At 56.4% G+C, this 12,823-nt stretch overlaps 1 protein-coding gene across 1 annotated transcript in view; it reads left to right on the top strand.

Moving 5' to 3' along the window:
* COL4A1 (collagen type IV alpha 1 chain) overlaps positions 1-12,373 on the top strand; it is a 130,983-nt gene extending 118,610 nt beyond the window's left edge. The window contains exons 45-52 of the mRNA XM_044250094.1: positions 377-448; positions 1,498-1,626; positions 2,551-2,649; positions 3,583-3,795; positions 4,615-4,792; positions 8,154-8,268; positions 9,376-9,548; positions 10,988-12,373. Coding sequence (XP_044106029.1) covers positions 377-448; positions 1,498-1,626; positions 2,551-2,649; positions 3,583-3,795; positions 4,615-4,792; positions 8,154-8,268; positions 9,376-9,548; positions 10,988-11,069 — 1,061 coding nt within the window. The 3' untranslated portion in view covers positions 11,070-12,373. The remainder of the gene's footprint in view (positions 1-376; positions 449-1,497; positions 1,627-2,550; positions 2,650-3,582; positions 3,796-4,614; positions 4,793-8,153; positions 8,269-9,375; positions 9,549-10,987) is intronic.
* The last annotated feature ends 450 nt before the right edge of the window (positions 12,374-12,823 follow it).

The following is a 12,823-nucleotide window of genomic DNA, read 5'->3' as shown; positions in this document are numbered from 1 at the left end:
GGACATGGGTGAACCGGGTCGTGGTCGAAAACAGGATCCTGTGCTGCACGACTGTTCCCGATCGTTGTACAGTTTGCTGGATGTTGGGGAAAATGAGACTTCTAGGTTCTGGAAAGAAGCATGTCACGAGAAGTCTCACACGGCTGACCGGAACTAGTTCTGTTCTCCCCCGAGGACAAATGAAAGCTTGTTCACCGTGTGTGTGTACACATGTACCGTGGGTGCACATGGACCTACGTGTGCGGTATGCGGACACACATGCAATGGGCACACGCGTGTGCACGTGTGCAGGGACGTGTGTGCCCGCGAGCTTGCATGTGCCCCTGCTTGCGTATCATTGGGAATTCCGTGCAGACCGTGTGCTTCTTTCGTCCAGGTCAGAAAGGCCTCCCTGGCCTGCAGGGCGTGAAGGGGGATCAAGGTGACCAAGGCTTCCCCGGAAGTAGAGGTAAGAACGTTCCTGTGCTGGTGGCACCTTACTCACACGTCGGACGCACGGAATCAGGGAGTTTGGTTGTATAGATGTGACAGGCTTGAGGATCGTTAGGAAATAGTTGATTAAAAATTCTTTGGTAGCTCGTCAGGACATTTTTACTACACGTCTTGAAAGTCAGGGTCATTATCTAGGGGCAAATCCGGAGGAGAGGGCAGGACAGACTCCAGAGTCCCGCCCGCAGCTTGGAGGCAGGCGGTTCCCCCCACGCGCCTGTCCCAGGAGGCGCTCGGCCTCGCGTGGAAGGGCTGCGAGGGGAACGGGCAGCACGGGGCTCTGCACAGGGAAGACTGTCCCTCCGCTTCTCCGCCATCGCGTGTGCGCCGGCTCCCGCACCCCAAGCCAGTCTCGGGGGAAACGGATGAAGTATAGCCAGCGTCCTGTCCTGGTTCCTGCTGGGCCGACGTGTTCTCAGGGCTGTGCTGAATTTTCAAAATCAGGCTTCGAGAGACCCTGAGCAGTACAATGTCTAGAACTGAAGAAATGGGGAAGGTGTGTGGAGGCCCCGTGTGCAGGGCAGGAGAGGCTTCGGGTGAGGCCGACTCGGAGGCCTGTGGACGGGGTCACCCCCACCTCTCCAGAGCTGTCGCGCAGAGGGGTTAGGTGTATGCGTCACTGGAAATGAAGGCCCGTGGCTGTAATGTACCCACGGCCAATTGCAGAGAACCGTGAGAAGAAACCTTCCCAGCGCATGCACTGCAGCCCTCCGGGGGTGGCTGGGCTCCCCGGGACGGGGCCTCACCTGCTGGGCCTGTACAGCGGAGGGTCGCATGGCAGTTGTCAGGGATTCTGAAGCTCAGCGGCCAGTTTATACCAATGACCCCAGCCTGAGGATTCAGGATTTCACGTTAAACAATAGACGTGTGCGCACACGTGTGTGTTCACTTGTAGTTTTGATGCCGACCGGATTCTGAGAACCGTGTGTTTGGATTGGGTTTCACATTGGGCTCTTCTCCGGGTACATGGACAGTGGAACTAACCAGCGGCATCCCTGATTTCCCCAGGCCTTCCCGGTCCCCCAGGGCCCCCGGGACCCTACGACATCATCAAAGGGGAGCCAGGGCTTCCTGGCCCCGAGGGTCCTGCAGGTGTAAAGGGGCTCCCAGGGCCTCCAGGCCCCAAAGGACAGCAAGGTAAGACTAGCTGAGCTGCAAAGGGCGGTGTGGGGGTCAGGGAGGGGCCTGGCGGGCTTTCTTCTTCACACATGTGTCTCAAATCAGGGCCTCTGGGTGGTGACAGTGTAGACACAGGTTTGAGTATGACTTTCCTACTTTCCTTCAGTGGGTATCAAACCCTCGTGAAGTGTTTGAGGGGACTGAGAAAGCCAGGACAGAATGCAGGAGAAGCTAGAGGGATGTACAGTCGGACACATCTGTGCCTGCTGCGGAGCCCACGGGCTGCAGACACAGAGATCACCTTTTCCAGCAAGAAGCTGAGGGATGGCAGCTGTTGGTCTGGAACGGCGAGAATGGGTCCTAAGAGCGGCCCAGGGGACCCAGCCAACTGGCGGTTCATGCCTGGGGTTCCCAGCCTCCTGCCCTAGAACTTTCTGAACATTCCCAGTGGCAAGAGCTACTGACGAGGGTGGGCAGATGCTACAGGAGAAGGAAGACCTGACAACCAAGAAGGGGCATCTGTGAAGCTCTAAATGTAAGCGGCCACGGGGCCGGGGCACACAGAGAGCAGGAGTTGGTCCACGTGGGTGTATCTGTTGTGTACCAATGACTGGAGGCTCGGGAACGTGGCCTGGGAGATGCGTGGGCGCCCCCCGTGTGTCACAGCCCTCCTCTCCCCCGACGAAGCTGCCTTTCCGCACACCGGCTGCGGACAGCAGTGGCAACAAGGGTCGGGAGCTCCGCATCAGACGTCGGGGTGCGCGGCCTGCGAACGCGAGTGTGCCCGCCGCCCGGGGGCTGCCAACAGGGCTTTGTGGGAGGCGCTCCCGGCCGTCCGGGAGAGCTTCCTCTCTGCAGCTGACCGGACGCACTCGCAAAGGGAAGAAGATACAGCCTGCAGTGCTCTGGACCGGGTGGCAAATTCCTTGTCCTTTCCTGTAGGCGTGACGGGATCCGTGGGCTTACCCGGACCGCCTGGTGTTCCTGGTTTTGATGGCGCCCCTGGCCAGAAAGGAGAGACGGGACCCTTCGGTCCCCCTGGTAGGTTTGCCGTGTCCTCCCCAGCCGGCCGCCCTCCACCGCGTCCTCGGGTTCAAAGCGGGAGGCTCATGTGTGCAGAAAGCTGCACAGTCGGATGGAGCACGTTACTTGACAGATTTCCAAAGAGGTCTGGTTTTGTTTCGTTTTGTTTTGTTTTTTTTTGTTTGTTGTTATTTTTGTTTTCATTTTTTTTTGGAAGAAATAGGTCTTATAGAGGAGGTAAAGGGCAGTCATTATTTTTTCTGTGGGGGAGACAGTATTGATGTAGCCCAGTATTTCCAGACATGGTGAGCGATGGCCCGCGGGGAGGGCCGGGGGCCTCCGAGGGGGGAGTGGGCCGGAGCTGCAGAAACTCCACGTGGGCGGCAGAGGAGAGGAGGAGGACGGCAGTGCCGGCGTGGGCCACAAGCTTGGCGGCGATCTGTTCCCCGAGGGAGCTGGGGCTCGGCTGCCCCACGAGGGCTGAGGTGCTGCAGGCGGAGGCACCCCTGGAGGGGACGGGCCCAGCCCAGCGGAAGGCCCGCGAGCCACTTTGCAGGCAGCGTAGGGCCCCGGGCGCCGGCAGGACTCGCCACCGGCACGCGGCCCTCACCGCCCTGTTTCCGAGGAAGCCGCCCTCCAAGAAGATGTTGTTCTAGTAACTCTGTGATCCCTCCTCCCGGAGAGGAGCCCCCAGTGTTGCCTGAGTGACATGCGTGGGATCATGCCGCGTATTCTACTTCCTCCTCGGTCCCTTCTCACTATTTCATTTACGCGCTGGCCTCAGGTCGCCGGGCGTCTGCTCAGCTCCCAGCGGAGTGCTATCCTGGATCTCGGGCGGTCTGTGCACGGAGAAGCTGGGCAGCCCAGAGGCGGGGTGCCGTACTCTCCCTCCTCGAGCCTGTCAGGGAGCCCATCTGCAGCCAGCGAAACCTAGTTCTCTTGCGTCTTCAGGTCCACGAGGGTTCCCGGGCCCGCCAGGCCCCGACGGCTTGCCAGGATCCATGGGCCCCCCGGGCACCCCGTCTGTGGACCACGGCTTCCTTGTGACCAGGCACAGTCAGACAACAGATGACCCACAGTGTCCTCCTGGGACCAAAATTCTGTACCACGGGTTCTCCTTGCTCTACGTGCAAGGCAACGAACGGGCCCACGGCCAGGACCTAGGTGAGACGCTGGGGACGTGTGTGCTTGTGACAGACTAGTGAGACGCGGTAGTGTGGACAGTGCCTGATTCCACTTCCCTTCCTCCTGATAAAACGAACCACCGAGTTCAGCCACGAGCACGTCACTAGGGAAGCCAAGAAAATGTAGCGGTGGAAAGCTTTGAAACCTTTTAAATTCGTAGAGCTTTCACTCTCTTCTTCAAAGGATGAGTCGGTCAGACTTTCTGGAGTCCGTACTGCGTCGTTGGCACTGAGAGTTGAAAAGAGGGCCGTTTTGCTGGTGCTCTTTCAAACAAGATGCACGTGACCCTGTCCCGCGTTTCTCTGCACACTCCGAGCTCTGTCCCTCCGCTGGTTTCCATGAGGAGGTGCCCGCTGGCTGTCCTTTCTCTAGTCCCCTCCAGACACCCTGCACCGAATTCGCTTACCGACACACGCCTCCAAGGTGCATGGAGCTTGGAAACAAGCAGCCCAAGAAGGGAAGTCTCTGCATTTTCGGCAAAGCGGTCGTTAAAGACATTGCCAGGTGGTTACTGTCCGTCACACAAAGAGTCAGTCCCCTGTTAAATTTTTTTTGGAATTCAGTTTTAGAAAAGACTTTTCTCCTTTAATCAAAATGTCCTGCATAATTCTTTATGGTTTTCCTCTGCCTCGATCATTTCAATTTAATCTCGTGCTTATTTACCCCCCACTCGCCCGCGTGTGCATTTACTTCTTCTGTTTATAACGTACGTGTCATCCCCGCGCAGCCCGTCACGCCGTCCGGCGGCAGACGGGTCAGAAGGCCGGTCCCTGACGCTCGCTCTCCCCGCGGCTCTAGGCACGGCCGGGAGCTGCCTGCGCAAGTTCAGTACGATGCCCTTCCTCTTCTGCAACATCAATGACGTGTGCAACTTTGCCTCCCGGAACGACTACTCCTACTGGCTGTCCACGCCCGAGCCCATGCCCATGTCCATGGCGCCCATCGCCGGGGACAACATCCGGCCGTTCATCAGCAGGTGAGTCGGGCCCTTGTCGGGGCGGAGCTGGGATTGAAGAAGGAAGATCGCTCACGGTCTAGGCAGAAGTGGTTCCGTTTTTTGTTTTTTTTCCATTTTTTTCCCCCCAAACATTCGACCTGATGCTGTTGAGCTTATTAAGTGTGACGTCAGACTTCGGTCACACAAGTCAGCCGTGGAATCGTTTGCTGTCAAACTTAGCTCTCCTCCTCAGAGTGCCAGTGCGGGGCCCTGGGGGGGCGGTGCCCAGCTTCGGGACGGAATTCCTGCTCTGTGTGCGTCCCGGCCGGCCGCCTCCTCCGTGAAGCGGTGCCCCGGGGCCCTCGGCAGCCACTGGAACAACATTCTCCGTTCTGTTTCATCAGTTAATTCCGTAAGAAGCCTCTTCAGGCTTTCTCCTTCTGAATCTCCCCACCCCCATGAGATTTAAAATGTTTTGATTATTTTTAATTGTAGTAAAACGGACATCGCGTTAAATGATCATCTTTACCATTCCTAAGGACGCAGTTCTGTGGTACTCACTGTGGGAAATCACATATGGGTGTGAGGGGATCCCCATGAAATCGTAACAAGCAGACATACCGTAGATCTGTGCTCGATACACAAAATGACGACACAGGTTTATTGTAGATGCAAAGATGTGTGCGTATCAAGACTTCCTTCGTGTCTCGCACCCCCCCCTCCTCCTGCTCCCTTAGGGTGCGGTCCCGCTGACAAGTCCTGTGTCTGACGGAGCCGCTTCCCAAATTAAGTACTTTCCACACTAATTAGTATCTGGAATATGTTTTCCGGTCTGCCTGGTAGGAAATAAGAGGGGAGATTGAAATTATTATGACTGAGAAATAAATACACAGTCGTCCCATTTTCGCTTTTATTCCTTCTGATTAAAAGCGGATTCCTTAGCTCTACTCAGATGTAGTAGAAAAGTGGCAAAGTTATGAACTCATCTATGAAGTTTTTATCTAGAGTGGTACTTTCTAACACACAAGATAGTAAGGGATGGACAGAAAATGAGGCAGATCTGTTTGCCCCAGGAAGTGAGAGGGAGGACTGACATTAGCCTTTCTACATTCCCTCTAAAGAACCAGGCAGCTTTTGATGAGGAAGAGATGGCAAGGTCCTGTGGTCAGAGGGCCGGGGGTACGGGAAGTGCCTGCTGGAGCTGGTCCTGGGAGCCCCGAGGCTGGTCTGTGGCTCTGGCCCAGCTGGCTCGGGATTGCAGGTCCCGGCAGCTCTGGTTCTTACTGAGGGAACGGGGACCATAGGGGAGGACCCGGGGCGGAAGGGTTGGGAGGTGCCTCATAAATGGGAAAACCATAGATTTTCCACGGATTGACAGTAAACTGTCTCCTGACAGCTTTCTTTGATGTTTCTTTTGAGCTGTAAGAAAACTCACTTTATGGGTCTTAAAATGGGACACGTGGTTCGTTACACTTTGACGTGGCCCTTTTCCAAAGGGTCATTTTCGTGCGTCACTAAGTGTCTGGGACTTTCTCTGCGGAGACTGTCCTCACGCAGAACCGCGGTGCCTGCCCAGAAGGAGAACTAACCGCCTCTTGTGTTTCTGTTCAGCTTCCCTTGGATAACAGGTAGAAAATGATTATTTATGTTTGTTTGTGATTTTCCTTCTGATGACTCTGCCCTTGGACCCTGATTTGGCTGGGGGCGGGGCTGTGGCGTGGATTTGCAGTATTCCCAGATCCGGTCCCTGAGAAGCCTGTGTCTGACCTGAGCTAGTCCGGGCCCTGCTGGCGTTAACCGACCCACGGCAGCGACCCCTCAGCATGGAGGGGCCCTACTGGTCATGCCCCCAGCCCGCTGCTCCCGTCGCCCTCCCTCCGGAGCAGGGCTGCCCACTTCTGGTCTCTGAGCACGCGGGTTTCCGGGTGACTCACTCCGCTGTCGCACCAGGCCTCAGACTTCCCGGTCACTCGGGGGAGCTCCGAAAGCTTCACTTTTAGAGTTAATAACACAAAATCCTTGCTGTGGAGCAGGAAAGCCAGTAGCTTCTCTCCTTTCATCCTGAGAAAGGGCAGACGTTTCTGACTTTGTGCAGACGGACTCAAGAGCTCCTGATTGTTTCATTGTCCTGGGGGCAGGACCACCGCCCACGGAGCAGGGGCCGCGCTCCGCTTCCGCTCTCCCTCTGCTCTCGGGGGCCCTGCCGTTTCAGGAATAACCCGAGGTCGGGGGGCTGAGCGTCTGCGTTTCAGGGGGCCGGCCGGCTCTTCCTGTCCGTGTCCATCTGACGGGGTGGCGTCAGGAGCTCCCTCCCCATGGGGCCCCGGCCGCCACGCTCTCTTCCTGGCATCTGTGCCCCGCAGACAGATGGCGGAGATGTAGAGGGCCGATTTCAGTGTTTGATGGAGGCTTTTAATTCATCTGCACTTGTGTGAATAAAGTAGAAAATTGCGTGTGCGCGCGCACAGACACATCCACGGAAAATGGAATGACTGATTTAGGCCTTTCCAGCTCCCCATCCATTTTCATGCAAATGTTCCTGCATAACTAGGCGTAATTATTAACACCATTTATAGTCGTTTATCAGCATTGCTGACACCCTGTTCACTTTGTGACTTCAATATAATTATGTGACTGCTGGTGTTTACATTTTTTTTTTTTTTCTTTAACAAACGTTATCCTGCCATCAAAGGGCTCTCTGAGCCGGGCAGGTCTGGGTCCGGAGAGCATGTGTGGCTGTAGTTTGTTACTGGGTGTCGGTCGCCTGGGTCGGGGAGGCCCGTGGCCCCGAGCGGGTTCTGGGGGCGGTGCTCCCGCTGCAGTGTCCCACGCAGCTCCCCACGGCTCTGCTGGCTGCAAGTCCACAGTGAGTCCACAGCGGGCTCACGGGGACGTCCAGCCCCACATGCAGTGTTTGCTAGTGACTCTTCCACACGGCTTCCCTCTGTGGAAGGTGATTCCCCGCTGGAAACAAAGCACTGAATTTTGGAAGTGGTAGCACTGGTTTCCGCCAGCTCTCCTGTCTCAAGTGTTTGTTGTGTTTGCTAAAATCCACGCTCCCTGTTGAAAAATCGGGAAACCTTGGAAGGCACAAAGGAGAAAACACACGGTCCTCCAGCCCCTCCGGGAGACGGCCACTGTTGCCCCCCGGCCCTCTGATGACCTCCTCCCCACAAAGCAGACGGTTCAGCAAGTGTCGGGTGTGGATTTTCTAACACCCAGAGGGGCTTAGAGAATCGGCGCATGGGGTGCCGGCTGCCGTCTGTTGTAAGCGGGAAGCCGGCTCAGAACCTGTGAGCGCAGGGATGGGTGAGAGCAGGAGGAGGAACGGACAGGCAACAGGCTTCGTCCTGCGCCGTCCCCACGGCCGTGCTCAGGGTCCGTGCCCTCTGCCTTCCAGGTGTGCGGTGTGTGAGGCGCCAGCCATGGTGATGGCCGTGCACAGCCAGACCATCCAGATCCCGCCGTGCCCCAATGGCTGGTCCTCCCTCTGGATTGGCTACTCCTTCGTCATGGTGAGCACTTGGGGAACGTCCGAGCACCCTCACCTCGTCCCTCTGTGCCCCTGCCCTCAGTTCTCAGCCTCCTGCAGTGCCGGCCTCTCCTCCGGACCAAAGCCTGCCCAGGGGCCTGGCCTGCTCTGCCGCGGACAGCAGCCATTCCCGCCTCCTGCCTCTTGAGTCTCTGCTCTGGGACTAGGTGGTGGGGACACTGCCAGGAGCTTCCCTGGGGTCAGAGCATCTCCCCAGGAGGACAGGAGCTGGGTGCACATTCAAGCAGCTCCCAGGAGCCTGAAGCAGAAGCATGGGGTGCAGGGGAGTGCAAGGGCCCCGCGACCTTCCTGTGGCGAGAGGCTGCTCTGCGCCCCGCGGCTGTCCCCGATGGTCCCACCCCTGAAACGCCAGTTAGAATAGGAAGCATGACACCTGTCTGCGGTCCCATGGTGGTCGCTTCTTTGACTCTGTCACCCCAATTTTGAGTAGCGATTGCATGTGTGGAAGCTCTGCACCGGGAAGTTGGGTGGAGCGGGTCACCCGCAGGGGCCAGCCTGCGGTGCCCTCGACGTAGGTCTGTCCTCCTGGAACCCACTGGACCCAGGTGCCTTACAATAGCTATTACCCTTTCTTCCTCTTGTTTCAATTTTCTGTCTTTTCAGAGAAAGGGAACTGACGATCGTTCTTTACCTTGTAGAAGGACACATAGCTTCGAATGCAGCAGATGCAGGGTTTTAATTATCGTCTCTGATTTTGATTAGAAAGCTTGATGTCCCATCTGTTGGTTCCAGCACCATTTACACATTTGGGCTCTTTCTTCTGTCCCAAGTTAGAGGAGTTTCAGCGTTTCGGACATTATAAGGAGCAAGGCCAGCATTTCTTTATCTCTTGATGCCCGCGGGTGATCCCCGTCCGGTCAGGGGAGACCGGTGCTGGGGTTCCGGCGGGGTCTGGCTGCTGTGCTCCCCGCAAGGAGCAGGGCCGGCTTGTGGGCGGAGGGCGGTGTGGGCACCCATGTGTCCCGAGGTGACCTGCCGAGGCTTCCCTGGGGGCCGCTCGCTGGGCACCGCCAGGCTCCGTGTGGGCAGCGGGCAGGGGCCCGACTCACGGCTCGCACCCGCCCCACAGCACACCAGCGCCGGCGCTGAAGGCTCCGGCCAGGCCCTGGCGTCCCCCGGCTCTTGTCTGGAGGAGTTCCGCAGCGCACCGTTCATCGAGTGCCACGGCCGCGGGACGTGCAACTACTACGCCAACGCTTACAGCTTCTGGCTGGCCACGATCGAGAGGAGTGAGATGTTCAAGTAAGTCAGAAGGGCCCCTCCGTGGCGTTGGGACCCGTGTGACCCTGGCACAGAGTCTTGGAGGGTCGGCACGCGCTGATTAGGGCTGCGTCCTCCACGAGCGGTCCTGGGCCCCCGACCCGTCGCTCCCGTGGCAGCCGCGGCGCTCACTCCAGTGTGTGCTGAGGGGCTGAGGGACGTGGCCAGACGGGTAGGCCCATGAAAATCAGAGTTCATTTCAGCCCAAACGCACTGAAATCAATAGGGAAGACCCTCCTTTTCTTCCCCATCAGGATTTCTCTGTTGACACAACTGCCCGGGGGCTGCTGGCTTTGCTGACGTTGCCGTGGAGCCCGGCGCCGTTGGGATGCAAAGGGCACCGGCCAACCCTCTGTCCTTTGTGCAGCCCCTTCTGGGCCAGACACCCGGGCCCACGAGCACCAGCAGCGACCGGTCGCTGCCCACATTAGTACCGCTTCCCGCTGGAGACGCGCCTTCCCATCTGCGCCTTCTCGGGGGGCGTGGGGCAACCCTTTCAGTTACCTGATTGAGCACTTGTGTGTATCAGGTCCTGGGGCTTCCATTGTAGGGTTAATGGGTGATAATGAGTTGGTTTTGTGGTTTTGATAGTTTGTTTGTTTTGAACCAGTAGCCTGGCACAATGAACTGAAATAATAGATTAGATCCCGTTATTTCAAATAATTAATTTGAGGGCGGTTAAGATTTTCACAGAAGTTGCTAAAATCCGCAGCCCTAATTTTAGGACGTTACTTGGATTATACGGCTACTCTAGTCTTAGTAGAACTCGTTTAGTGCCGGCTTCAGCCTTCACGCCTCTAACCGTCACAGGAGGTGGGGTTTCTAGGATCAAGGATGCATTTGAGTTACAGTCTCCCCGCCAGCCTCCCGCCAGACTACCGCGTATAACCCAGCAAAAGCTTACAGAAGCATTTCAGGGTCTAGTAATTACCCCAGGTTTGCTGTTCGTTACACATTCGGCCGGTGTTTAATGAGCACTTACTCTGTGCGAAGGGTGCGGAGAAGAGATCTTCCTCTGCGGGCGGAGTTTACGGTCCGGTGGCGACAGAGGCGGGAGCGGGAAGGACGGGCCGAGGGGCAGGGCGGCGCAGTGGCTGTGGCTCAGACTGGGGAGCCACGTGGACACAGGGTGGCTGTTAGTTTCCGTGCCCTCCCCGGCGCGCACTTGGGCGGCCGCCATCCGCAGGGCCAGGGATGGGGACTACACATGATCGCGCGCCTCCCTCCCCCCATCGTGAGGGCAGGTGACACCCAGCAAGGTGTCCGTTCACGAGGGCGCGCGGGGGTCGCCGCTTGTCCCGGGCTGGGGCCCCCTCCCGTTCGACACCTCGGAGACCTCTGGGACTGGGGGGGAGGCCCGAGGACCCGGGCCGCCTCGCTGAGCCGCGGCGCCGACGGCCGGTTTCTGTGTCGTCCTGTAGGAAGCCCACGCCGTCCACCTTGAAGGCCGGGGAGCTGCGCACACACGTCAGCCGCTGCCAAGTCTGCATGAGGAGAACGTAATGGCGCCGGCCCTCCGCTAACGTACAACATGGTGCTACTCCCTCCTCTTCCCCTTCTATTTTTTAACAGCAACGAACCCTAGAAATATATCCTGTGTACCTCACTGCCCAGTATGAAAACCGTAAAGTGCCTTATAGGAATTTGCGTAACTAACACCCCCTGCTTCGGTGGCCTCTACTTGCTGAAGGAGAAACAAAGACCGTGATAAGCTGTCATAGTGAATACCAGATGGCACTTGTGATGAAATAAAAGTGTAACTCTGTCCTACAATCCGGTGCACTGATGTGTAGCCTGAGACTCCATCAGAAAACCAAAGGGTGCTAGGAGGTGTGCGGGGGCTTCCGTCCTGCTCGAAAGCCCGTCTCCACCCTGTATCACAGCAGCTGCCTTGTCAGCCCCGGAAGGGACGTCTGTCTGTGTCCCTGTCAAGCCGGGTCTGTACGAACAGCGGCCACGCAGCCCCCGTGTGTCGGGGCCGCACGTGGAGCGGCGGGCTCAGCAGCCGGAACTTCCAGCCCCCCCAAACATACATCGAGGTCTCTCTGCTCTGTGTGGTACTAAGCAACTGCTTTTGCAGAAGTCACGAATTTCCTGTGGAATAAAGATGGTCCAAAAGTAGGCAGAAATTAAATATATATATATTTTAGTAATTTATATAGATGTCAGCAATTAGGCAGGGCAAGTTTTTGTTTCATTTCCACTGTTAAAATAAAGCTTACATAGTTTCTTCCTCGGAAAGACTGTGTTGTCCTTTCACGTAGATTTTTAACACACTCGGGTGTTGGATGGAAACATCCATTCTCACTGTTCACCTCGAACCCAGAACTCGTGTGTCGCCAAAGCCAAAGCCAAAGCCAAAGCCAAAGCCAGGCTCGTGAGCGTGGTGTCGATGACGGTGAAGCATGTACTTTGAGCTTTACTGTTTTTATTCTGTATTAAGCATCTTCAGGGTTTTAAACACTAATCACAACTGAACGACTTGACTGTAGAACCGGCAACCGTAAAAGGCCTTCATGTCGCTTGTATTCCTCGTTCTGTGGCCTGGAGCGGAAAACAGCCCCGGAGGATCTTAGTCTCAGTGTCCCACAGGACGGCGCCTTGGCGGCTTCCCCATTCTCGCGAGCGCCACAGACGTCAGGGAGCGGCCGGATTGCAGGAGAGGAGCAGTGACCACTGTCCCTGAAACGACATTTCACCCCAAGCCTCCAAAACCGGTTTTAAGACTACTAAGGCCTTTTATGTAATTTCTTTAACTGTGTATTTCTTAAAAATTCAAATTTGTAATAAAACTATTTGTATAAAAATTAAGCTTTTATTAATTTGTTGCTAGCATTGCCACAGAAACATTAAAAGTTACCGCACAAGCCACTAATAAATCTGTAAGCTCTGCCCACCTTACATCAAACTTACTCTGCAGCTCCTCCAAATGACAGAGCCAGACTGGGCCTCACCTACAGAAACCTCTGCAAAGGAAGATGATTGGTCCTCCTCCCCCTCCCTCCCTCCCTCCCTCCCTCTCTCCGTCCATCCCTCTGTCCGCTGTATGTAAACTAAGGATTTGTCACTTTCCGATCCTGGTTAGATACAAGATAAACAGAGATGAACAATACAGATAAACAGATGGATAACATATACACCCGGTCATAAAAAGCGGATTCACGGATGCCCTGCTGGCCCAGTCAGTTAAGCATCTGCCTTCAGCTCGGGTCATGATCCCTGGGTCCTGGGATTGAGCCCTGCGTTGGGCTCCCTAT

This window comes from Neovison vison, chromosome 5, assembly GCF_020171115.1.
Source record: "Neovison vison isolate M4711 chromosome 5, ASM_NN_V1, whole genome shotgun sequence".
NCBI classification, from domain to species: domain Eukaryota; kingdom Metazoa; phylum Chordata; class Mammalia; order Carnivora; family Mustelidae; genus Neogale; species Neogale vison.
The sequence above is the reverse complement of the archived record's forward strand: the minus strand, read 5'-3'. Positions and strand labels throughout refer to the sequence as shown.